This window comes from Agelaius tricolor, unplaced genomic scaffold (assembly GCF_023055355.1).
Source record: "Agelaius tricolor isolate 1412-34295 unplaced genomic scaffold, bAgeTri1.0.p SCAF_119, whole genome shotgun sequence".
Classification (NCBI taxonomy): domain Eukaryota; kingdom Metazoa; phylum Chordata; class Aves; order Passeriformes; family Icteridae; genus Agelaius; species Agelaius tricolor.
Genome location: NW_027269379.1, coordinates 94962 through 121495, shown reverse-complemented (window position 1 = coordinate 121495; position 26534 = coordinate 94962). Strand labels below are relative to the sequence as shown.

Sequence of the window (26534 nt, the reverse complement as noted above, 5' to 3'; positions counted from 1 at the left end):
ATTGGGGACACTCAGGGACATTGGGGACATCGGGGGGATTTGGGACACTCAGGGACATTGGGGGATTGGGAACATTGGGGACACTCAGGGACATTGGGGGGATTGGGGGGATCGGGGACATTGGGGACACTGGGGAGATTGGGGACACTCAGGGATATTGGGGGGAATGGGGACATTGGGGACATTGGGGGGATTGGGGGCATTGGGGGCATTGGGGGCATTGGAGACATTGGGGACATTGGGGACATTGGGGGACATTGGGGACATTGGGGACACTTGGGACACTCAGGGACATTGGGGGGATTGGGGACACTTGGGGACATTGGGGACATTGGGGACGTTGGGGACATTGGGGGCATTGGGGGCATTGGAGACATTGGAGACATTGGGGACACTCAGGGACATTGGGGGGATTGGGGACACTCAGGGACATTGAGGACATTGGGGACATTGGGGGATTGGGGACATTGGGGACATTGGGGACACTCAGGGACATTGGGGACATTGGGGGGATTTGGGGGAATGGGGACATTGAGGACATTGGGGACATTGGGGGATTGGGGACACTCAGGGACATTGGGGACACTCAGGGCCCTTCAGGCTCTCCTGGCCCTGGCGCTCGCCCTGCAGGAACAGCACCTGCGCCTTGGGGACATTACAGGGGACATCAGAGGGGACACTGGGGACAATGGGGGGATTGGGGACAATGGGGAACATTGGGGGACATTGGGGGCATTGGGGGGATTGGGGACATTGGGGGGATTGGGGACATTGGGGACATTGGGGGGATTGGGGACATTGGGGGGATTGGGGACATTGGGGACATTGGGGGATTGGGGACAATGGGGAACATTGGGAACATTGGAGACATTGGGGGGATTGGGGGGATTGGGGGGATTGGGGACACTCAGGGACATTGGGGACATCAGGGATCCGTGGTGTCATAGGGACGTCACCCAGTGCCCATCCCAGTCTCCCCAGCACCATCCCAGTATCCCCAGTACCCCCCAGTGCCCATCCCAGTATCCCCAGTACCCTCCCAGTACCCATCGCTGTGCCCGTCCCAGTATCCCCAGTACCATTCCAGTATCCCCAGTACCCCCCAGTGCCCATCCCAGTATCCCCAGTACCCATCGCTGTGCCCGTCCCAGTATCCCCAGTACCATTCCAGTATCCCCAGTACCCCCCAGTGCCCATCCCAGTATCCCCAGTACCCATCGCTGTGCCCATCCCAGTATCCCCAGTACCATTCCAGTATCTCCAGTACCCATCGCTGTACCTGTCCCAGTATCCCCAGTACCATTCCAGTATCCCCAGTACCCTCCCAGTGCCCATCCCAGTATCCCCAGTCCATCCCAGTCCATCCCAGTACCCTCCCAGTATCCCCAGTACCCTCCCAGTCCATCCCAGTGCCCATCCCAGTATCCCCAGTGCCCATCCCAGTATCCCCGGTACCATCCCAGTCCCTCCCAGTCCCTCCCAGTGCCATCCCAGTGCTCATCCCAGTATCCCCAGCCCATCCCAGTATCCCCAGTCCATCCCAGTACCCTCCCAGTCCATCCCAGTGCCCCTCCCAGTATCCCCGGTGCCGTGTCCCGGTGCCTCCCCCGCCCCTTCCCGGTGTCCCCACCCCCTCCCCGCCGTCCCGGCCGCCATTTCCTCCCAAGATGGCGCCAGCAGCGGCCACCCCACCCCGGTGACCCCCGCTGTCCCCTCCGTGTCCCCCTCGCTGTCCCCTCACCGTCCCTCCCCTCATGAGGGCAGCGCCGCCGCCATTACCTGCAGCTCGGCCCTCTCCGCTTCCCAGCGCCCTTTCTCCGCCTCGAACCGCGCCCACTCGTGCTGGATGAAGTGCAGGATGCCCGGCAGGCTGAGGCCGGTTCGTGCCGCGGGTTCGGGGCCCGGAACGGGGCCCGGAGCGGGGCCGGGAACGGGGCCGGGGGGCGGAGGTTGGGCCCTGACCGGCGGAGCCCGCTCGGCCGCCATGGCGGCTGCCACAAAGGGAGCCACGGGCGGCAGCGGCTTCCTGCCACAAAGGGAGCCAGATATGGGGCGTGGTCATGCGGAAGGGGCGGGGCCAAGGGAGGCGTTGTTGCCGTGGAAACGGGGGGGGCTGTGAGGGAATTTTGGGTTTTTTGGGGGGAAATTTTGGCGGTTTTGGGTTTTTTTTGTGGGGTTAGAGGGGATTTTGGGAGGTTTTTAGGGATTTTAGGGTTTAGGCCCGGACCGGCGGAGCCCGTTCGGCCGCCATGGCGGCTGCCACAAAGGGAGCCACGGGCGGCAGCCGCTTCCTGCCACAAAGAGAGCCGGAAGTGGGGCGGGGAAAGGGGCGTGGTCATGCGGAATGGGCGGTGCCAATGGGAGGCGTTGTTGCCGTGGAAACGGGGGGGGGCTGTGAGGGAATTCGGGGTTTTTTGGGGGAATCTTTGGGGGTTTTGGGTTTTTTATGGGGTTAGAGGGATTTTTTTTATGGTTTTAGGGTTTTCCCAGGGATCTTTGGGAGGTTAGAGGGGATTTTGGGGGTTTTTAGGGGTGGTCTTTGGGGGGTTACAGGGGATTTTGGGGGGTTTACAGGGAATCTTGGAGGGATTTGAGGCATTGTAGGGCATTTTTCATATTTAGGGGAGGCTTTTAGGCTTTTTGGCAGGTTTGAGTTTTTTTTGGGGATCTTCGAACCGCTCGAGTGAATTTTGGGGCGTTTAGGAGATTTAGGAGCGGCCATTGGGGGGGTTATGTGGGATTTCAGGGCTCTTTGGCATATTTGAGAGGATTTTGGGCGGCTTTTAGGATTTTTCTGGGGGTTTTTAGGAGCTCCCAGGCGATTTTTGGAAGCTTTGGGGGCGGCGTTTAACCACGGGGAAATTCATTAAGAAATTCATGAAGCGCCCCTCATTAACATTTCCATCTCCACAGCGCCACCGCGTGGTCACCTCGGGTATCGCCGCCACCACCACCACCGACCCGAGCGCAGCGACGCCGTCGAATTAACTCACGAATTAACGAACGAGCCGCCTAATTAACTAATTAACCGCTTGATTCATGCCTTAATTAACCCCCCACCATGAGAATCACCCCTTGCCAAGCCGCCCTGGCCGCCGCCATCACCCTCAACCTCCTCCTCCTCCTCTGCTCCCGCCTGCTCCCCCCCGCGTCCCCTCAGTGCCGCCACCCCCGGCGCGCCGCCGTCCCCGAGGCCGTGCCCGGTGTCACCGTCATCCTCCGCGACTTCGACGGCCCCGACCACGACGTGGCCGCCACCGCCCGCTCCTTCTCCTCGCTGCCCGGCGTGGCCGTGCTGGTGGCGGCCGAGGTGTCCCCGTACCCTCCGGTGTCGCTCCCGGCCGGCGTCACCGTGCTGTCCCTTCGGCCGGAGCCTCACCGGCCGCCGCCGCGACCGGAGCTGGCCGTGCGCACCCGCCACGTGGCTTTGGTGCCGGACGGCGCCCGCGCCGCTCCCGGTTTGCTGAGGCGCATGAGGGACGTTCTGGAAGCTTCCACGGACGGCGCCGTCAAGGCGGTGGCGGCGGCCGTGGGGCGGCGGCGGCCGCGTTGTTTGAGCTTGGAGGTGGACGTCAAAGCGTGGACGGTTCGCTACGGCCACGCCGACCACAAGAGCGACCACCATGATGGTGATGATGATGGTGGTGACCACCATGATGGCCACCAAGGTGACCTTTGCGGCGCCCTCGATGGCGCCCCGGCCGTTCTTCTCCTCCGCGCCCGCGACCTCTTCGCCCTTCCCTTCCCTCTCGCCCGCCCCGTCCTCACCTCGCTGTCCCTCCAAGCCGCCGCCCGCGGTTGGCGCCTCCTCCTCCTCCCCGCCTCCTCCTCCTTCCCCTCGTCCCCTCGTCCCCTCGTGTCCCCTCACGCCCTCTGGAGATCCCAAAGCTCCTCGGACGCCCAACGCCGGGCGCTGCTGGAGAAGTTTGGGATCAAGCTGGAGGTGCTGCCCGACGGCTCCCGGCGCTGGCACGGCTGCGCCAAGGACACCCCGCGCTGTTTCGGCACCGTGCGCCGCCAAACCCCCGAGTATCTCCTGGCCGGGCGCTGGACGCCCCCGTGCTGCCTCCGGGCCCTGCGCGCCACCGCCCGCCACGTCCTGGAGCAGCTGGAAACATCTGGAATCCGCCATTGGTTGGAAGGGGGGACCCTCTTGGGCGCCATGCGCCTCGGGGACATCATCCCCTGGGACTACGACGTGGACGTCGGGTTGTACCTCGAGGACGTCCCCAAATGTCCTTGGTTGGCCCAAGTGGTGGCATCTGGAGGACCGGTGGAGGATCCTCAAGGTTTCCTTTGGGAGAAAGCGGCCGAGGGGGAATTTTTCCGCGTGCATTTCAGCCGCGCCAACCGGCTCCACGTGGACCTTTGGCCGTTCTACGTGCGGCCCGGCACGGCCTTGATGACCAAGGACACTTGGTTGGGTCACAGGCAGGACGTGGAGTTCCCCGAGAGCCTCGTGGTGCCCCTGGGCACGGTGCCCTTTGCAGGCCTGGTGGCCAAAGCTCCCAACGCTCCCCGGGCATTCCTGGAGCTCAAATTCGGGCCCGGGGCCATCGAGAACCCCGAGTACCCCAACCCCGGCCTCAGGAGGTTGGAGCAGGATGTGGCCAATAAAACCCGGTGGTGACAGCGGGGACAGACTTGGTGCCACCTTTGGGGGTCCCTTTGCCATCTTGGGTGTGTCCAGTGTCACCTTTGGGGTCCCTGTGCCACCTTTGGGGTCCTTGTGTCAGCCTGGGCTCCCTGTGCTGCTTTACCTGGCCCTGGTGCCACCCTCAGGGTCCCTGTCCCACCCTTGGGGTCTTTGTCCCACTTTACCTGGTCCTGGTGCCACCCTTGGGCTCCCTGTTCCATCCTTGGTGTCCTCCTCACTTTTGGGCTCCCTGTGCCACCATTGGGGTCCCTGTGTCACATTTGGGGTCCCTGTCCCACCCTCGGTGTCCCTGTCCCACCCTTGGGCTCCCAGTGCCACCCTTGGGCTCCCTGTGCTGCTTTACCTGGCCCTGGTGCCATCCTTGGGGTCCCTGTTCTACCCTTGGTGTCCTGTCACCCTTGAGGTCCCTGTCCCACCCTGGTGTCCCCTGTGCCACCCTTGGGGTCTTTGTCCCACTTTATCTGGTCCCTGTGTCACCATTGGGCTCCCAGTCCCCCCCTTTTGGTCCCAGTCCCCCCCTTTTGGTCCCTGTCCCCCCTTTTGGTCCCTGCAGGTCCCTCCAGGCCAGGCCAGGCCGTGCAGGTCCCCGAGAGCCTCGTGGTGCCCCTGGGCACGGTGCCCTTTGCAGGCCTGGTGGCCAAAGCTCCCAACGCTCCCCGGGCATTCCTGGAGCTCAAATTCGGGCCCGGGGCCATCGAGAACCCCGAGTACCCCAACCCCGGCCTCAGGAGGTTGGAGCAGGATGTGGCCAATAAAACCCGGCGGTGACAGCTGGGATTGTCACCTGTGCCATCCTTGGGGTCCTTGTGGCACCATTGGGGTCCTTGTGTCACCATTGGGGTGTCCAGTGTCACCTTTGGGTTCCCTGTGCCACCCTTGGGCTCCCAGTCCCACCCTCAGTGTCCCAGTGCCACCCTTGGGGTCCCTGTGCCACCCTTGGGGTTCTTCTGTCACCTTTGGGGTCCTTGTGCTGCTTTACCTGGGTCTGGTGCCACCCTCAGGGTCCCTGTGCCACCTTTGGGGTCCTTGTCCAACTTTACCTGGTCCTGGTGCCACCTTTGGGGTCCCTGTACCATCCTTGGTGTCCCTGTGCCACCTTTGGGTTCCCTGTGCCACCTTTGGGGTCCCTGTGCTGCTTTACCTGGTCCTGGTGCCACCATTGGGGTCCCTATGGCACCTTTGGGCTCTCTGTGCCACCCTTGGGGTCCTCCTGTCACCTTTGGGGTCCCTGTGCCACTTTTGGGGTCTTTGTCCCACTTTACCTGGTCCTGGTGTCACCATTGGGGTCCCTGTGGCACCTTTGGGGTCCTTCTCTCACCTTTGGGCTCCCTGTGCCATCCTGGGTGTCCCCAATGTCCCCAGTGTCACCTTTGGAGTCCCTGTCCCACCCTGGGCTCCCTGTGCCACCATTGGGGTCTTTGTCCCACTTTACCTGGTCCTGGTGCCACCCTTGGGGTCCCTGTACTGTCCTTGATGTCCCCAGTGTCTCCAGTGCCACCTTTGGGGTCCTTCTCTCACCCTTGGTCTCCCTGTCCTCCCCTGGTGTCCCTGTCCCCCCCTTCTGGTCCCTGTCCCCCCTTTTGGTCCCTGCAGGTCCCTCCAGGCCAGGCCAGGCCGTGCAGGTCCCCGAGAGCCTCGTGGTGCCCCTGGTGTCACCCTTGGGGTCCCTATGGCACCTTTGGGCTCCCTGTACCATCCTTGGTGTCCTCCTGTCACCTTTGGGCTCCCTGTGCCATCCTGCGTGTCCCCAGTGTCACCTTTGGGGTCCCTGTGCCACCATTGGGCTCCCAGTGCCACTCCTGGGGTCCCTGTGCCACCCTTGAGGTCCCTGTGCCATCCTTGGGGTCTTTGCCCCACTTTACCTGATCCTGGTGCCACCCTTGGGTCCCTGTGCCACCCTTGAGGTCCCTGTGCCACCTTTGGAATCCTTGTCCCACTTTACCTGGTCCTGGTGCCACCCTTGGGTCCCTGTGCCATTCTGGGTGTCCCCAGTGCCACTTTTGGGGTCCCTGTGCTGCTTTACCTGATCCTGGTGCCACCTTTGGGCTCCCTGTGTCACCATTGGGGTCCTTGTCCCACTTTACCTGGCCCTGGTGCCACCATTGAGGTCCCTGTGCCACCTTTGGGCTCCCTGTGTCACCCTTGGTGTCCTCCTGTCACCCTTGGGCTCCCTGGGCTATCCTGGGTGTCCCCAGTGTCCCCAGTGTCACCTTTGGGCTCCCTGTGCCACCCTTGGGTGACCCCAGTGTCACTTTTAGGGCCCCTGGTGCCACCCTTGGTGTCCTCAGTGTCACCCTTGGGCTCCCTGTGCCATCCTTGGTGTCCTCCTGTCACCCTTGGTGTCCCTGTGCCACCCTTGGGGTCCCTGTGCCATCTTGGGTGTCTCCAGTGTCACCCTTGGGGTCCCTGAGCTGCTTTACCTGGCCCTGGTGCCACCTTTGGGGTCCCTGTTCCATCCTTGGTGTCCCCAGTGTCACCTTTGGGCTCCCAGTGCCACTCCTGGGGTCCCTGTGCTATCCTGGGTGTCCCCAGTGTCACTTTGGGTTCCTGTGCCACCATTGGGGTCTTTGTCCCACTTTATCTGGTCCCAGTGTCACCTTTGGGCTCCTTGTGTCACCCTTGGTGTCCCTGTGCCACATTTTGGGTCCCTGCGCCACTTTTGGGATTCCTCTGCCACCCTCGGTGTCCCTGTGCCACCCTGGGGTCCCTGTGCCACCCTTGGGGTCTTTGCCCCACTTTACCTGGTTCTGGTGTCACCTTTGGGGTCCCTGTACCATCCTTGGGGTCCCTGTGCCATCTTGGGTGTCTCCAGTGTCACCTTTGGGGTCCCTGAGCTGCTTTACCTGGCCCTGGTGCCACCTTTGGGGTCCCTGTTCCATCCTTGGTGTCCCCAGTGTCACCATTGGGCTCCCAGTGCTGCCCTTGGGCTCCCTGTGCCACCCCTGGGTGTCCCCAGTGTCCCCAGTGTCACTTTTGGGGTCCCTGTGCCACCATTGGTGTCCCCAGTGTCACTTTTGGTGTCCCCAATGTCCCCTTCTCCTGGTTTTGGTCACCATTCATTCATTTTATCCCATTTTTGGTCAATTTTATCCCATTTTTGCTCATTTTTAACCCATTTTTATCCCAGTTTTGACCATTTCCAATCCACTTTTCCCCATTTTCGCTCATTTTAAACCCATTTTTATCCCATTTTTCTCCATTTTCAATCCATTTTCCCCCATTTTTGCTCATTTTTAACCCAATTTATTCCCATTTTTATCCCATTTTATTCCCAATTTTTCCCCATTTTTTTCATTTCCAATCCACTTTTTCCCATTTTTGCTCTTTTTTAACCCATTTATTCCCATTTTATTCCCATTTTAATCCCATTTTAATCCATTTATTCCCATTTCTGCTCCTTTTTAACCCATTTATTCCCATTTTTCTTCATTTCCAATCCACATTTCCCCATTTTTCCTCCTTTTTAACCCATTTTATTCCCATTTTTGGTCCCTTTCATGCACAGGAATTCACATTTTTTACACAGCACGAGAACACTGACACTGGGGGAAGGAATTTTGGGGCAATTTTGGGCAAATTTGGGCAAATTTGGGGCAAATTTGGGGGATTTTGGGTCATTCCAGGGATTGCAGCATCAGGAGCTGCTTCAGCACCTTGGTCTGGCTCGTCTCCCGAATTTCCCCTGCCAGGAACATCTCATCCACCACCGTGTAGACCTGGAAATGGGGAGAAAAAGGGAAAGTTAGGGAAAAACAGCAAAAAACAGCAAAAATCTGCAAAAAAAACGGGAAAAAATGACCCAAAAATGGCTAAAATTGACACAAAAATGACCCAAAAATGGCTAAAATTGACCTAAAAATGGCTAAAAATAGCCCAAAATCAGCCCAATCTCATCCACCACCGTGTAGACCTGGAAATGGGGAGAAAAAGGGAAAATTAGGGAAAAACAGCAAAAAACAGCAAAAATCTGCAAAAAAAACGGGAAAAAATGACCCAAAAATGGCTAAAATTGACCCAAAAATGACCTAAAAATGGCTAAAAATGACCCAAAATCAGCCCAATCTCATCCACCCCTGTGTGCACCTGGAAATGGGGAGAAAAAGGGAAAATTAGGGAAAAACAGCAAAAAACAGCAAAAATCTGCAAAAAAAACGGGAAAAAATGACCCAAAAATGGCTAAAATTGACACAAAAATGACCCAAAAATGGCTAAAAATGACCCAAAAATGGCCTAAAATTGACCCAAAACCCAGCCTGGAGCATCTCATCCACCCCTGTGTGCACCTGGAAATGGGGAGAAAAAGGGAAAATTAGGGAAAAACAGCAAAAAACAGCAAAAATCTGCAAAAAAACGGGAAAAAATGACCCAAAAATGGCTAAAATTGACCCAAAAATGGCTAAAATTGACCCAAAATAACCCAAAATCAGCCCAATCTCATCCACCATGGTGTAGACCTGGAAATGGGGAGAAAAAGGGAAAATTAGGGAAAAACAGTAAAAAAATGGGAAAAAATGACTAAAATTGACCCAAAAATGGCTAAAATAGACCCAAAAATGACCTAAAAATGACCTAAAAATGGCTAAAAATGACCCAAAATCAGCCCAATCTCATCCACCACGGTGTGCACCTGGAAATGGGGAGAAAAAGGGAAAATTAGGGAAAAATGACAAAAATCTGCAAAAAAACCGGGAAAAAATGACCCAAAAATGGCAAAAATTGACCCAAAAATGACCCAAAAATGGCAAAAATTGACCCAAAAATGACCCAAAAATGGCTAAAATTGACCTAAAAATGGCCCAAAAATGAATACGTTAATAAATAAATGAATAAATAAATGAATTAACCCCTCCAATTAATTAATTAACCCCCATATTAATTAACCCCCCTCCAATTAATTAATTAACCCCCTCCCAAATTAATGAAACCCCTCCCAAATTAATGAACCCCCAATTTATAAATAAATTATAAATTCATAAACTAATTAACTCCTCCCCAAATTAACCCCCAATTAATTAACAAAATATACATCAATAAATTAATTAATTAACCCCTCCCCAAATTAATTAACCCTCCCCAATTAATTACCCCCAATTAATTAATTAAACCCCTCCCCAATTAATTAATTAACCCCCAAATTAATTAACCCCTCCCAAATTAATTAACCCCAATTATTTAATAAATTATAAATTAATTAATTAATTAATCCCTCCTCAAATTAATTAACCCCCCTCCAATTAATTAACCCATTCCCAAATTAATTAACCCCAAATTACTTAATTATAAATTAATAAATAATTAACCCCTCCCCAAATTAATTAACCCCCAATTAGTTAACAAAATATACATAAATAAATTAAATAACCCCTTCCCAAATTAATTAACTCCCTCCAATTAATTAATTAACCCCTTCCCAAATTAATGAAACTCCTCCCAAATTTATTTTCCCCTCCCCAATTAATTAACCCCTCCCCAAATTAATTACCCCTCCTCAAATTAATTAATTAACCCCTCCATATTAATTAAGCCCCCCAATTAATTAACCCCATCCCAAATAAATTAACCCCCCCAAATTAATGAAACCCCTCCCAAATTAATTACCCCCCCTCCCATTAATTAATTAACCCCATCCCAATTAATTACCCCCCTCCAATGCATTAATTACCCCCCTCCCCAATTAATTAACCCCCCCAAATTTATTCACCCCCAATTAATAAATTATAAATTATTAATAATTAACCCCTCCTCAAATTCATTAACACCCCAAATAATGAAACCCCTCCCCAAATTAATTAACCCCCAATTAGTTAACAAAATATACATAAATAAATTAATGAACCCCTTCCCAAATTAATTAAACCCCTCCCCAAATTAATTAACCCCTCCAATTAATTAATTAACCCCTCCTCAAATTAATTAACCCCCTCCAATTAATTAATTAACCCCTCCCCAAATTAATTAACCCTCCCCAATTAATTAATTAACCCCTCCTCAAATTAATTAACCCCTCCCCAACTTAATGAAACCCATCCCAAATTAATGAAACCCCTCCCCAATAAATTAATAAATTATAAATCAATCAATCAATTAATTAACTCCTCCCAAATTAATTTAACCCCTCCCCAATTAATTAACCCCCCCAAATTAATTAATTCGATTAATTAACCCCCCCAAATTAATTAACCCCACCCAAAAATGAACCAAGAGGCCCCAAAACCCCCTCAGGACGCCCCTAATTGGCCAAAAACCCCTCCCCAAATTAATTAAACCCCATCCCAATTAATTACCCCCCTCCAATGCATTAATTACCCCCCTCCCCAATTAATTAACCCCCATTAATTAACCCCCACCATTCATTAACCCCTTCCCCACCTTGTAGAAGTTGAAGACGAGGTCGAGCTCGCAGACGTTGTGGAAATACTCATTGAGCACCTGGGGTCATTCATTAAAAACCCCAATTAACACCTCCAGGAGGGGTTCATTAAGGCCTGGAGGGGTTCATTAAGGCCTGGGGGGGTTCATTAAGGGTGTAATTAATTAATTAAGGGGGTAATTAACTCGCCTCCACGAAGTTGTGGATGGCCTCCAGGTAGGCCAGGTTGTTGTCGGTGACGTCGACGCAGATGCAGAAATAGAGCCCGGCATAGCGGCGGTAAATGATCTTGAAATTGCGGAACTGGGGAAACTGGGAGTTACTGGGAGGGACTGGGAGGGACTGGGAACCACTGGGAGGGACTGGGAGGGACTGGGAGGGACTGGGAGGGGACTGGGATTGACTGGGATTGAGTGGGAGGGACTGGGAGGGACTGGGAGCAAATGGATCCCAGCATTGTGGCAGTAAATGATTGTGAAATTGGGGAACTGGGGGAACTGGGAGTTACTGGGAGGGACTGGGAACCATTGGGAGGGACTGGGAGAGGTGTGGGAGGGACTGGGACAAACTGGGAACCACTGGGATTAACTGGGATTAACTGGGAACCACTGGGAGGGACTGGGAGGGCACTGGGAGTGACGGTAAATGATCTTGAAATTGCGGAACTGGGGGAAACTGGGAGTTACTGGGAGGGACTGGGAGGGACTGGGACAAACTGGGAGGGACTGGGACAAACTGGGAGGGACTGGGAACCACTGGGAGGGACTGGGATTGACTGGGATTGACTGGGATTGACTGGGAGGGACTGGGAGGGCACTGGAGCCCGGTGTAGTTGTGGTAAAGGATGGGGAAGTTGTGGAACTGGGACAAACTGGGATTGACTGGGAGGGACTGGGATGGACTGGGAACCACTGGGAGTAACTGGGAGAGGTGTGGGTGGGACTCGGAGGGACTGGAGTGGACTGGGAGGGACTGGGATTGACTGGGAGCAACTGGGATTAACTGGGAGGGCACTGGAGGCCGGTGTAGCTGCAGTAAAGGATGGGGAAGTTGTGGAACTGGGGGAACTGGGAGTTACTGGGAGGGACTGGGAGGGACTGGGATTGACTGGGAGGGACTGGGAACCACTGGGAGGGACTGGGACAAACTGGGAACCACTGGGAGTAACTGGGAGGGGACTGGGAGGGACTGGGAGGGACTGGGATTGACTGGGATTGACTGGGAGTAACTGGGAGGGACTGGGAGGGACTGGGAGGGACTGGGAACCACTGGGAGGGACTGGGAGGGACTGGAGTGGACTGGGATTAACTGGGATTGACTGGGAGGGACTGGGAACCACTGGGAGGAACTGGGAGAGGTGTGGGTGGGACTCGGAGGGACTGGAGTGGACTGGGAGGGACTGGGATTGACTGGGAGCAACTGGGATTAACTGGGAGGGCACTGGAGGCCGGTGTAGCTGCAGTAAAGGATGGGGAAGTTGTGGAACTGGGGGAACTGGGAGTTACTGGGAGGGACTGGGAGGGACTGGGAGGGACTGGGAACCACTGGGAGGGACTGGGAGGGACTGGGAGGGACTGGGATTGACTGGGAGCAACTGGGATTAACTGGGAGGGCACTGGAGGCCGGTGTAGCTGCAGTAAAGGATGGGGAAGTTGTGGAACTGGGGGAACTGGGAGTTACTGGGAGGGACTGGGAGGGACTGGGAGTGACGGTAAATGATCTTGAAATTGCAGAACTGGGGGAACTGGGAGTTACTGGGAGGGACTGGGACAAACTGGGAGGGACTGGGAGGGACTGGGACAAACTGGGAGGGACTGGGACAAACTGGGAGGGACTGGGATTAACTGGGATTGACTGGGATTAACTGGGAGGGACTGGGAGGGCACTGGGAGTGACGGTAAATGATCTTGAAATTGCGGAACTGGGGGAAACTGGGAGTTACTGGGAGGGACTGGGAGGGACTGGGACAAACTGGGAACCACTGGGAGTGACTGGGAGGGCACTGGCAGTAACTGGGAGGGCACTGGATCTTGAAATTGTGGAACTGGGACAAACTGGGATTAACTGGGAGCCACTGGGAGGGACTGGGAGGGACTGGGAACCACTGGGAGGGACTGGGAACCACTGGGAGGGACTGGGACAAACTGGGAGCAACTGGGAACCACTGGGAGGGACTGGGAGTTACTGGGAGGGACTGGGATTGACTGGGAGCAACTGGGATTAACTGGGAGGGCACTGGAGGCCGGTGTAGCTGCAGTAAAGGATGGGGAAGTTGTGGAACTGGGGGAACTGGGAGTTACTGGGAGGGACTGGGAGGGACTGGGAGGGACTGGGACAAACTGGGAACCACTGGGAGGAACTGGGAACCACTGGGAGGGACTGGGACAAACTGGGAACCACTGGGAGTAACTGGGAGGGGACTGGGAGGGACTGGGATTGACTGGGATTGACTGGGATTGACTGGGAGTAACTGGGAGGGACTGGAGTGGACTGGGAGGGACTGGGAACCACTGGGAGGGACTGGGAGGGACTGGAGTGGACTGGGAGGGACTGGGAACCACTGGGAGGGACTGGGAGGGACTGGAGTGGACTGGGATTAACTGGGATTGACTGGGAGGGACTGGGAACCACTGGGAGGAACTGGGAGGGACTGGGAGGGACTGGGATTGACTGGGATTGACTGGGATTGACTGGGATTGACTGGGAGTAACTGGGAGGGACTGGGAGGGACTGGGAACCACTGGGATTAACTGGGAGGGACTGGGAGGGACTGGGAGGGACTGGGATTGACTGGGATTGACTGGGAGTAACTGGGAGGGACTGGGAGGGACTGGGAACCACTGGGATTAACTGGGAGGGACTGGGAGGGACTGGGAGGGACTGGGAGGGACTGGGAACCACTGGGATTAACTGGGAGGGACTGGGATTGACTGGGAGTAACTGGGAGGGACTGGGAGGGACTGGGAGGAACTGGGATTGACTGGGATTGACTGGGAGGGACTGGGAACCACTGGGAGGAACTGGGAGTAACTGGGAGGGACTGGGAGGGACTGGGAGGGACTGGGAACCACTGGGATTAACTGGGAGGGACTGGGATTGACTGGGATTGACTGGGATTGACTGGGAGTAACTGGGAGGGACTGGGAGGGACTGGGAGCAACAGCTGCTGCTCCAGAGGCCAAAAATGCCAATTTTGGTGTGGAAAATTCCGATTTCAAGGTAGAAAATGGGGATTTTGGGGTGAAAAGCCCGGATTTTGGTGAAAAATGGGGTAAAAAATGGCAATTTTGGGGTAAAATTTGTGATTTTGGGGGAAAATGGCAATTTATGGGTAAAAAAAAAGGAGATTTTGGGGGAAAAATTGGTGATTTTGGGGATAAAATGGCAAATTTGGGGTGAAAAATTGGCATTTTTAGGGGGAAAAATTGTGATTTTGGGGCAAAATTGTGATTTTGGGGCAAAAATGGCAAATTTGGTGTAAAAATGGTGATTTGGGAGTTAAAAAATGGACTTTTGGGGTAAAATTTGTGATTTTGGGGTAAAAATGGCAATTTTGGGGTAATAAATGGCAATTTTTAGGTGCAAAATGACAAATTTGTGGTAAAAAATTGGCAGTTTTAGGGGTAAAAAATTTGTAATTTGAGGGATTAAAAAATGTCAATTTTGGGGTGGAAAATTGGCAATTGTAGGGTAAAAAAATTGGTGATTTGGGGATAAAAAATGGCGATTTTGGGGTAAAAAATTGGCAGTTTTAGGGGTAAAAAATCGGTGATTTTGGGGATTAAAAACTGTCAGTTTTGGGGTAAAAATTGCAAATTTGGGGTTAAAAAATGGCAAATTTGTAGTAAAAAATTGGCAGTTTTAGGGGTAAAAAATTAGTAATTTTGGGGATTAAAACATGTCAGTTTTGGGGTTAAAAATGGCAATTTTAGGGTAAAAATTGGCACTTTTGGGGTAAAAATGGCGATTTTGGGGTAAAAATTTGGTGATTTGGGGGTAAAAAATGGCAATTTTAGGGTAAAAAATCTGATTTTGGGGGTAAAAATTGTGATTTTCGGGGAAAAATGGCAAAATTGGGGTAAAATTTGTGATTTTGGGGTAAAAAATTGCGATTTTGGGGATAAAATGGCAAATTTGGGGTAAAAAATTCGTAATATTGGGGATTAAAAAATGTCAGTTTTGGGGTAAAAATGGTGATTTTGAGGTAAGAGGTGATTTTGGTGAAAAACTGGCAAGTTTGGGGGTAAAATTGCAATTTTGGGGTGAAAAATTGGCACTTTTAGGGGTAAAAAATTGGGGTAAAAATTTTGGTTTTGGGGTAAAAAATGGCGATTTTGGGAGTAAAAATTGTGATTTTGGTCAAAAATGCCAATTTTGGCGTGGAAAATTCCGATTTGAAGGTAGAAAATGGGGATTTTGGGGTGAAATCCCCGGATTTTGGGGGTTTTACCTCGACAAAATTGGTGTGTTTGGCGTCCCTGACGGTGACCACGGCGTGAACCTCCTCGATCAGCTTCTGCTTCTCGTCATCATCAAACTGCATGTACCACTTGGCCAGGCGGGTCTTGCCAGCCCTGTTCTGGATCAGGATGAAGCGAATCTGCCCCAGAACATTCCAGAAAAAAATTGGAATTTATTGGGTGAAAATTTGGGGAAAATCGGGGAAATTATTCCCCAAAAATTTGATTTTTTTCGGAATTAAAATTCAATTTTCCGTCGTCAAAATTCAATTTTTTTCGTTAATGTTGCCTCAGAAATTCAAGAAAAAATTGGATTTTTATATGGTTAAAATTTGGGGGAAATCGGGGAAATTATTCCCCAAAAATTTGATTTTTTTCGGAATTAAAATTCAATTTTCCGTCATCAAAATTCCGATTTTTTCGTTAATTGGCGGAGGGTATTTCCATTAATTCTGCCCCAGAATTCCCAGAAAAAATTGGAATTTTAGAGGGTTAAAATTTGGGAAAAATCGGGGAAATTATTCCCCAAAAATTTGATTTTTTTCGGAATTAAAATCGCAATTTTTCGGTCGTCAAAATTCGGATTTTTTCGTTAATTCGGCCCCAGAATTCCCATAAAAAATTGGATTTTTATATGGTTAAAATTTGGGGGAAATCGGGCAAATGATTCCCCAAAAATTCCCATTTTTTTGTCATTAAAATTCCCATTTTATGGTCATTGAAAATCCAATTTTATTGTGAATTATGGGAGGGTTCCCAGCCCTGTTCTGGATCAGGATGAAGCGAATCTGCCCCAGAACATTCCAGAAAAAAATTGGATTTTAAAAGGTTAAAATTTGGGGGAAATCGGGAAAATTATTCCCCAAAAATTTGATTTTTTTCGGAATTAAAATTCAATTTTCCGTCGTCAAAATTCGGATTTTTTCGTTAATTCGGCCCCAGAATTCCCAGAAAAAATTGGAATTTGATTGGGTTAAAATTTGGTGGAAATGGGGAAAATTATTCCCCAAAAATTCCCATTTTTTTGGCATCGAAAATCCAATTTTCGGTCACCAAAATTCAGATTTTTTCATTGACTCGGCCCCAGAATTCCCAGAAAAAATTGGATTTTTATTGGGTTAAAATTTGGGGAAAATCGGGAAAATTATTCCCCAAAAATTCCCATTTTTTTGTAATTAAAATTCCCATTTTTTTGTAATTAAAATCCCAATTTTTTATCATTTAAATTCGGACTTTATCATGAATTATGGGAGGGTTCCCAGCCCCGTTCTGGGCTCTAAATTGGGAAAAGTCACAAAATCCCCTCATAAAATCCCAAAAATAATTAAAATTCCCCTCAGAACTCCTCAAAATGAGCCTAAATTGGGAAAAAACTCAAATTCTCCTCATACAATCCCAAAATTAATTAAAATTCCCCTCAGAACTCCTCAAAATCCTCCTCAAAATGATCCTAAATTGTGGAAAAACCCCAAAATCTCCTCATAAAATCCCATAAATAATTAAAATTCCCCTAAGAACTCCTCAATTTGACCCTAAATTGGGAAAAAACTCAAATTCTCCTCATAAAATCCCAAAATTAATTAAAATTCCCCTCAGAACTCCTCAAAATTCCCCTCAAAAATGACCCTAAATTGGGAAAAACCCCAAAATCTCCTCATAAAATCCCAAAAATAATTAACCCCCCTCAGAACTCCTCAAAATCCCCCTCAAAAATGACCGTAAATTGGGAAAAAACTCAAATTCTCCTCATAAAATCCCAAAATAATTAAAATCTCCCTCAGAACTCCTCAAAATCCTCCTTAAAATGACCCTAAATTGGGAAAAAACTCAAAATCTCCTCATAAAAACCCAAAATTAATTAAAATTCCCCTCAGAAACTCCTCAAAATGACCCTAAATTGGGAAAAAACCCAAAAGACTTCAAATTTTCCTCATAAAATACAAAAAATAATTAACCCCCCTCAGAACTCCTCAAAATCCCCCTTAAAATGATCCTAAATTGGGAAAAAACTCAAAATCTCCTCATAAAAACCCAAAAATAATGAAACTCCCCCTCAGAACTCCTCAAAATGACCCTGAATTGGGAAAAAACTCAAATTCTCCTCATAAAAACCCAAAATTAATTAAAATTTCCCTCAGAACTCCTCAAAATCCCCCTCAAAAATGACCCGAAATTGGAAAAAAAACCAAGACACCCCAAGTTCTCCTCATAAAAACCCAAAAATAATTAAAATTCCCCTCAGAACTCCTCAAACTGACCCTAAATTGGGAAAAAACCCAAAATCTCCTCATAAAATCCCAAAAATAATTAAAATTCCCCTCAGAACTCCTCAAAATCCCCCTCAAAAATGACCGTAAATTGGGAAAAAACTCAAATTCTCCTCATAAAATCCCAAAATAATTAAAATCTCCCTCAGAACTCCTCAAAATCCTCCTTAAAATGACCCTAAATTGGGAAAAAACTCAAAATCTCCTCATAAAAACCCAAAATTAATTAAAATTCCCCTCAGAAACTCCTCAAAATGACCCTAAATTGGGAAAAAACCCAAAAGACTTCAAATTTTCCTCATAAAATACCAAAAATAATGAAACTCCCCCCCAAAACCTCTCAAAATGACCCTAAATTGGGAAAAACCCCAAAGTCTCCTCATAAAATCCCAAAAATAATTAAAATTCCCCTCAGAACTCCTCAAAATTCCCCTCAAAAATGACCCGAAATTGGAAAAAAACCCAAGACACCCCAAGTTCTCCTCATAAAATCCCAAAAATAATTAAAATCCCCCTCAGAAATCCTCAAAATCCCCCTCAAAATGATCCTAAATTGTGGAAAAACCCCAAAATCTCCTCATAAAAACCCTAAAATAATGAAACTCCCCCTCAGAACTTCTCAAAATCACCCTAAATTGGGAAATACCCCAAAATCTCCTCATAAAAACCCAAAAATAATTAAAATCCCTTCCAGAACTCCTCAAAATGACCCTAAATTGGGAAAAAACCCCATAAGACTTCAAATTTTCCTCATAAATACCAAAAATGATTAACCCCCCGCCGAACCTCTCAAACTCCCCCTCAAAATGATCCTAAATTGTGAAAAACCCCAAAATCTCCTCATAAAATCCCAAAAATAATTAAACCTCAGAACCTCTCAAAATCACCCTAAATTGGGAAAAGCCCCAAAATCTCCTCATAAAACCCGCAAAATAATTAAAATCCCCTCAGAACTCCTCAAAATTCCCCTCAAAATGATCCTAAATTGTGGAAAAATCCCAAAATTTCCTCATAAAATCCCAAAAATAATTAAATTCCCCCTCAGAACTCCCGTGTCCCCCCACTTCCCTCACGGCGCCTCCAGGCCCGGGCCCCCCCCCGGTTCCTTCCCCCTCCTGTTCCCGCTATCTCCGTGTCCCCCCCGGTTATCCGCTGCCCTCAGGGCTTCTCACCATGGCGGTACCGGCCCGAGGCCTCCCCCGGTTCCGATTCCGGTTCCGATTCCGGTTCCGATCCCGGTTCCGATTCCGTTCCCGGTTCCGTTCCCGGTTTTCCGCCCCCCCCCACTCAGAGCCAGGCCCCGCCGCTTCCCGCTTCCAACAGGGGGCGCCCCCGCGCCGCCCGCACTGCGCATGCGCGGCACCTCCCATTCCCGCCCTTTCCCCCTCACGTTTCCCGCCCCTCCCTCAAATTCCCGCCCCACTGCCCAAAATTCTCAGCGCCCCCTCCCCAAATTCCCCGGCGCCCCCTCCCCAAATTCCTGCCCTGGAAATGAAGGAGGGCGATCAGAAGGAGATTTGTAGCCCCCTCCCCAAATTGCCCCCACCTCAGAGGTCAAGCCCCGCCCACACAGCTCTTAGCCACGCCTCCTTTCCTCGCTCCCCCTCCCCAAATTCCCTCTCTCCCCCCACCCTCCATATCCCGGTTTTCGCCCCCTCCCCAAATTCCGCGCCCCCTGCCCCTCCAGGCCACGCCCTAAACCACGCTCACTCCCTCATTACCCCACTCTTCTGGCCCCTCCTATTGCATCCCCCCACCCCAAAATTCCCGCTGCTCTTTGCTTCCTTCCCTCCTCACAATTCCCACTTATCCCCCTCACAATTCCCATTTTTTCCCTATAAAATTCCCGGTTTATCCCCCGCCCAAAATCCCTGTGCTCTCCTCCAAGCCCCGCCCCTTCACCCCGCCCCTTCCTTTAGCCCCGCCCCTCCCGCCTCTCCCGCCTCTCCCCTCACGGTGCCGCCCCTCCCCTCCCGCCGCGCACGCGCTCCCGCCATTCCCCCCCCCCTCCGTGATCGTGAAGGCGGAGGCGGAGAGAGGAGGAGGAGGAGGAGGAGGAGGAGGCGGCTGAGGGCTGAGGGGTGGGGGGGGGGTTAGAGGAGGAGGAAGGCGCCGCCGCCATTACAGGCCGAGCCCGCCCCGGCGGCCCCCGCCGCCCTCGCCCCGCCCGCCGCCGCCGCCCCGAGAGCGCGGACATGGCGCTGCCGCCGCCTCCCGCCGCCCCCGGCCCGGCCCGATGCCGCCGCCGCCGCCTCTGTTTCTCCGGTAAGAAGGAAACCATTTCCTCCTCGCTCGCTCTCAGCGCCACCATCGCCGCCTTTTTTTCTCTTTGGAAAACCCCCCCCCCCCTCACCACCACCTCCCTCCCCCCCCCAGAAGAACAATGGGCCGCCCCACCCCCGCCCGCCGCGCGCCCGCCGGGCCGGCCCATGGCCCCCGCGGGGGGGGTGGGGGGGGGGACGGCCCCGTGAGGGGGGCACGGGAGAGACCACCCCCCGTGGGGGGAGGGTGGGGGGGATGAGACCCCCACCCCCCCATCCGTCCGTTCTCAATGGTTCCGCCGCCCATTCATGGGGGGCTGTGTGGGAGAGACCACCGGGAGGGGAGAGGGGGGACCCCAAAATTGGGGGGGGGGGGGCCGGGGGATTCTGAGGGGAGACCACCCCTAATTTGAGGGGGATTCTGAGGGGAAACCACCCCTAATTTGGGGCGAGACCATCCTCAATTTGGGGGTGATTCTGAGGGGAGACCACCCTCAGTTTGGAAGTGAGACCACCCCCAATTTGGGGGGGCTTAGAAGGGAGACCCCCACAATTTGAAGGGGAGACCACCCCCAATTTAGGGGGGATTCTGAGGGGAGACCACCCCCAATTTGGGGCGAGACCATCCCCAGTTGTGGGGGGACTCTGAGGGGAGACCACCCCCAATTTGGGGGGGACTCAAAGGTGAGAGCACCCCCAATTTGGGGGCAAGACCATCCTCAATTTGGGGAGGATTCTGAGGGGAGACCACCCCGAATTTGGGGGGGACATAGAGGGGAGACCACCCCTAATTTGAGGGGGATTCTGAGGGGAGACCGTCCCCAATTTGGGGGGGACTCAAAGGTGAGACCACCCCCAATTTGGGGGCAAGACCATCCTCAATTTGGGGGGGATTCTGAGGGGAGACCACCCCCAATTTGGGGGGGACTTGGGAGAGACCAACTCCAAATGGGGGGGGACTCTGAGGGGAGACCACCCCCAATTTTAGGGGGGATTTAGGGGCGAGACCACCCCCAATTTTAGGGGGGCTTACAGGTGATACCATCCTCAATTTGGGGGGGATTCTGAGGGGAGACCCCTCCCCAAATTTGGGGGTTCCCCCCTCAAATCCCCCTCCCCAAATTTGGGGTTCCCATTTAAATCCCCCTCCCCAAATTCCTCAAATCCCCCTCCCCAAATTGGGGTCTCCCCCCTCCCCAAATTTGGGGTTCCCCCCTCATTTCCCCCTCCCCAAATTTTGGGGTCTCCCCTCAAATCCCCCTCCCCCAAAATTCCCAATTTTCCTTGGAGTTTTTCCCCATTTTTCCCCCATTTTTTGGGATCATTTGGGATTTTCTGGCTCCCCAAATTCCCCCTTTTTATCCACAGTTGCCATTCCCTGGAAATTTGGGATTTTGGGGATTTTTTGGGATTTATTTGGGATTTTTTTTTAGGATTTTCTTAGGATTGTTTGGGATTTTTTTAAGGATTTTCTTGTGTTTTTGGGGATTTTTTTGGAGTTTCTTTTGGGATTTTTTTTTTTTTGGAGTTTCTTATGGGATTTTTTAAAAATTTATTTTAGATATTCTTGGAATTTTTGAGGGATTTTTTTGGGTTTTTTTGGGGATTTTCTTGGGATTTTCTTTGGATTTTGGGGTTTTTTTTAGGGATTTGTTTTGGGATTTTTGGGGATTTATTTGGGATTTTTTTAGGATTTTCCTGGGATTGTTTTGGATTTTCTTGGGGAATTTTTGGGGCTTTTTGGGGGGGGCGGTTTTGGGATTTTTTCCAAATTTCTGGGATTTTTGGGTGATTTTTTAAAATATTTCGTGATTTTTTGGGGTTTTTTTGTTGTTCTTTGGGGGTTTTTTTACTTTTTTGGTTCTTTGGTTTTGGGGGATTTTTTTTGGGACTCTTTGGGTGGAATTTTCTTGGTTTTTGGTGTAATTTTTAAAAATATTTTTGGAATTTTTTGAGTGTTTTTTGGATAATTTTGGGGTTTTTAGGATTTTTTGGGGGGATTTTTAAAATTTATTTTGGATTTTTTGGGGGTTTTTGGGGGGCTTTTTTAGGATTTATTTGGGATTTTTTAAATTTTATTTTTAGGGGGATTTTCTGGGATTTTTGGGGTTGTTTTTTGGGGATTTCTTGGGATTTTGGGAGGAATTTTTTGGGGCCAAAATTTCACTTTGCCCACCTGGATTTGTCTCTTCCATCCCAAATTTGGGGATTTCTCCTCCAGGAATGGTGGAAAAAGATCCCAAAAATCCCAAAATCTGGGAATGGCAGCTCCGGGAAATCCCAAAATTTGGGAAAAGGATCCCAAAAATCCCCAAAATTTGGGAATTGCAGCTCCAGAAAATCTCAAAAATTGGAAAAAAATCCCCCAAAAAATCCCAAGATTTGGGAAAAAGATCCCAAAAAAACCCAAAATTTGGGGAAAAGGTCCCAAAAATCCCCAAAATTCAGGAAAAACATCCCAAAAATCCCCAAAATTTAGGAAAAAATATCCCAAAAACCCCCAAAATTTAGGAAAAAGTATCCAAAAAATCCCCAAAATTCAGGAAAAACCTCCCAAAAACCCCCCAAATTTGGGATCAACATTCCCAAAAAAACCCAAAATTTAGGAAAAATGTCCCAAAAAACCCCAAAATTTAGGAAAAGGATCCCAAAAAATCCCCAAAATTTAGGAAAAACATTTTTTGGGGGGTAAAAAAAATCCCTTTTTTTTGGGAATTTGGGGATTTTTGGAGGTTTTGAAGATTCCAACTGAGATTTTTGGGGAAAAAAGAGGAAAAATCCCGATTTTTTTCTGCCCTTGGAATTTCCAGCTCCTGGGTGAGGATTCCACAGGAATTTGGGAATTTTTGGGGATTTTTTGGGAATTTTTGGGGTCAATCTGCAAGTGCTGAGTCAGCGAATTCCAGGTGAAAAATCGGGAATTTTTGGGGAAAATCGGGAATTTTGGGGGGTTTAAAGTTGGAATTCCCAGCTCCTGGGTGAGGATTCCACAGGAATTTGGGATTTTTGGGGAATTTTTTGGGGAATTTTGGGGTTTTTAAGGATTTTTTTGGGTTAATCAGGACGTGCTGAGTCAGTGAATTCCAGGAAAAAAGTTGGGAATTTTGGGGAAAATTGGGAATTTTTGGGTGTTTAAAGTTGGAATTTGCAGCTCCTGGGTGAGCATTCCACAGGAATTTGGGATTTTTTTGGGATTTTTTTGACACTTTTAGGGATTTTTTGGGATTTATCAGGAAGTGCTGAGTCAGCGAATTCCAGGGGAAAAATCGGGAATTTTGGGGAAAATCGGGAATTTTGGGGGGTTTAAAGTTGGAATTCCCAGCTCCTGGGTGAGGATTCCACAGGAATTTGGGATTTTTGGGGAATTTTTTGGGGAATTTTGGGGTTTTTAAGGATTTTTTTGGGTTAATCAGGACGTGCTGAGTCAGTGAATTCCAGGAAAAAAGTTGGGAATTTTGGGGAAAATCGGGAATTTTTGGGGGGTTTAAAGTTGGAATTTCCAGCTCCTGGGTGAGCATTCCACAGGAATTTGGGATTTTTTTGGGATTTTTTTGACACTTTTAGGGATTTTTTGGGATTTATCAGGAAGTGCTGAGTCAGCGAATTCCAGGGGAAAAATCGGGAATTTTGGGGGGGTTTAAAGTTGGAATTCCCAGCTCTGGGATGGATCTCGGTGAGGATTCCATGGGAGTTTTTGGGAATTTTTGGGGAATATTTTTGGATTTTTAGGGAATTTTTGGGGTCAGTCAGGAACTGCTGAGTCAGGGAATTCCAGGGAAAACGAAGTTGGGTCCACCATGATGGAGAACTTGGATCCACCATGGTGGAGAAGTTGGGTCCATCATGGTGGAAAATTTGGGTCCATCATGGTGGAGAAGTTGTGTCCATCATGGTGGAGAACCTGTGTCCATCATGGTGGAGAACTTGTGTCCATCATGGTGGAGAAGTTGGGTCCGTCATGGTGGGGAACCTGTGTCCATCATGATGGAGAACTTGTGTCCATCATGGTGGAGAAGTTGGGTCCTTCATGGTGGAGAACTTGTGTCCATCATGGTGGAGAAGTTGGGTCCTTCATGGTGGGGAACCTGTGTCCATCATGGTGGAGAACTTGTGTCCATCATGGTGGAGAACCTGTGTCCATCATGGTGGAGAACCTGTGTCCATCATGGTGGAGAACTTGTGTCCATCATGGTGGAGAAGTTGGGTCCATCATGGTGGAAGAGTTGGATCCATCATGGTGGGGAACCTGTGTCCTTCATGATGGAGAACCTGTGTCCATCATGGTGGAGAAGTTGGGTCCTTCATGGTGGAGAACCTGTGTCCATCATGGTGGAGAACCTGTGTCCATCATGGTGGAGAACCTGTGTCCATCATGGTGGAGAACCTGTGTCCATCATGGTGGAGAAGTTGGGTCCATCATGGTGGAAGAGTTGGATCCATCATGGTGGAGAACCTGTGTCCATCATGGTGGAGAACTTGTGTCCATCATGGTGGAGAACTTGGGTCCATCATGGTGGAGAACCTGTGTCCATCATGGTGGAGAACCTGTGTCCACCATGGTGGAGAACCTGTGTCCTTCATGGTGGAGAACCTGTGTCCATCATGGTGGAAAATTTGTGTCCATCATGGTGGAGAATTTGTGTCCATCATGGTGGAAAATTTGTGTCCATCATGGTGGAGAACCTGTGTCCATCATGGTGGAAAATTTGGGTCCATCATGGTGGAGAAGTTGGGTCCATCATGGGAGACCTTTGGTTGGGTGGAGAAGTTGGATCCATCATGGTGGAGAACTTGTGTTCACCATGGTGGTTCTTTGGTTGGATGGAGAAGCTGTATCCATCATGGTGGAGAATTTGTGTCCATCATGGTGGAGAATTTGTGTCCTTCATGGTGGGTCTTTGGTTGGATGGAGAACTTGTGTCCATCATGGTGGAGAACTTGTGTCCTTCATGGTGGAGAAGTTGGGTCCATCATGGTGGAGAACCTGTGTCCATCATGGTGGAGAACCTGTGTCCATCATGGTGGAAAATTTGGGTCCACCATGGTGGAGAACCTGTGTCCTTCATGGTGGAGAACTTGTGTCCATCACGGTGGGGAACTTGTGTCCATCATGGTGGAAGAGTTGGATCCATCATGGTGGAGAACCTGTGTCCACCATGGTGGAAGAGTTGGATCCATCATGGTGGGTCTTTGGTTGGATGGAGAAGTTGTGTCCATCATGGTGACCCTTGGTTGGGTGGAGGAGTTGGATCCATCATGGTGGAGAACCTGTGTCCTTCATGGTGGCAAACCTGTGTCCATCATGGTGGAGAACCTTTGTCCATCATGGTGGAGAAGTTGGATCCACCATGGTGGGGAACTTGTGTCCACCATGGTGAGTCTTTGGTTGAGTGGAGAACTTGTGTCCATCATGGCGGGTCTTCGGTTGGGTGGAGAAGTTGGATCCACCATGGTGGAGAACTTGTGTCCATCATGGTGGAGAACTTGTGTCCATCATGGTGGGTCTTTGGTTGGGTGGAGGAGTTGTGTCCATCATGGTGGAAGAGTTGGATCCATCATGGTGGAGAACTTGGATCCATCTTGGTTCCCCACATTGCCCGGAGCAGTTGTGTCCATCTTGGTGGAGAACCTGTGTCCATCATGGTGGAAGAGTTGGATCCACCATGGTGGAGAACTTGTGTCCATCATGGTGGAGACCTTGTGTCCATCATGATGGAGAACTTGTGTCCATCATGGTGGAGAACCTGTGTCCATCATGATGGAGAACCTGTCTCCACCATGGTGGGTCTTTGGTTGGATGGAGAAGTTGTGTCCACCATGGTGGAGAAGTTGGGTCCATCATGGGAGATCTTTGGTTGGGTGGAGAAGTGGTGTCCATCATGGTGGACAAGTTGTGTCTATCACGGTGGAAGAGTTGGATCCACCATGGTGGAGAACCTGTGTCCATCATGGTGGAGAACTTGTGTCCATCATGGTGGGGAACCTGTGTCCATCATGGTGACCCTTGGTTGGGTGGAGAAGTTGTGTCCATCATGGTGGAAGAGTTGGATCCATCATGGGGGAGAACTTGTGTCCATCATGGTGGAAGAGTTGGATCCATCATGGTGACCCTTGCTTGGGTGGAGGAGTTGTGTCCACCATGATGGAGACCTTGTGTCCATCATGGTGGAGAAGTTGTGTCCATCATGGTGGAAGAGTTGGATCCACCATGGTGGCGAACCTGCATCCATCTTGGTTCCCCACATTGCCCAGAGCAGTCGAGTCCATCTTGGTGGAGAATCTGTGTCCACCATGGAGGGTCTTTGGTTGGGTGGAGAAGCCATTTCCACTACAGTGACCCTTGGTTGGATGGAGGAGTTGGATCCATCATGGTGGAGACCTTGTGTCCATCATGGTGGAGAACCTGTGTCCATCATGGTGGAGAACTTGTGTCCTTCATGGTGGAGAACTTGTGTCCATCATGGTGGAGAACCTGTCTCCATCATGGTGGGTCTTTGGTTGAGTGGAGAACTTGTGTCC

General features: G+C 50.6%; 4 protein-coding genes across 54 annotated transcripts in view; 2 read left to right on the top strand and 2 right to left on the bottom strand.

Annotated features, from left to right (window-relative positions):
* Positions 1–2800, bottom strand: part of LOC139586496 (striatin-4-like) — a 36267-nt gene extending 33467 nt beyond the window's left edge. Inside the window, exon 1 of one of the 4 annotated variants that reach the window (XM_071419981.1) lies at positions 1780–2800. In XM_071419981.1, the coding sequence (XP_071276082.1) occupies positions 1780–1986 (207 nt within the window). In that variant the 5' untranslated portion in view covers positions 1987–2800. The remainder of the gene's footprint in view (positions 1–1779) is intronic. The other 3 variants (XM_071419979.1, XM_071419978.1, XM_071419980.1) reach the window with 3 other exon arrangements.
* On the top strand, positions 1614–5429 carry LOC139586497 (ribitol 5-phosphate transferase FKRP-like). The gene is made up of 2 exons (XM_071419982.1): positions 1614–1879; positions 2914–5429. Exon 2 carries the CDS (start codon positions 3062–3064, stop codon positions 4628–4630), a length of 1569 nt encoding a protein of 522 aa, XP_071276083.1. The 5' UTR covers positions 1614–1879; positions 2914–3061; the 3' UTR covers positions 4631–5429.
* A 2678-nt stretch (positions 5430–8107) lies between these two features.
* LOC139586489 (AP-2 complex subunit sigma-like) lies at positions 8108–19139 on the bottom strand. 2 transcript variants are annotated; one of them, XM_071419966.1, is made up of 5 exons: positions 18927–19139; positions 15478–15627; positions 11217–11330; positions 11027–11086; positions 8108–8373 (listed from the first exon to the last, which is right to left on the bottom strand). In XM_071419966.1, exons 1-5 carry the CDS (start codon positions 19122–19124, stop codon positions 8272–8274), a joined length of 624 nt encoding a protein of 207 aa, XP_071276067.1. In that variant the 5' UTR covers positions 19125–19139; the 3' UTR covers positions 8108–8271. The 2 variants fall into 2 exon arrangements, with proteins under 2 accessions (XP_071276067.1, XP_071276068.1); XM_071419967.1 differs by lacking the exon at positions 8108–8373 and adding an exon at positions 8505–8567.
* A 649-nt stretch (positions 19140–19788) lies between these two features.
* Positions 19789–26534, top strand: part of LOC139586484 (rho GTPase-activating protein 35-like) — a 34722-nt gene continuing 27976 nt past the window's right edge. For all 47 annotated transcript variants that reach the window (XM_071419947.1, XM_071419939.1, XM_071419937.1 and 44 more), the window contains exon 1: positions 19789–20019. The gene's annotated coding sequence lies outside the window, so the exon portion shown is untranslated. The remainder of the gene's footprint in view (positions 20020–26534) is intronic.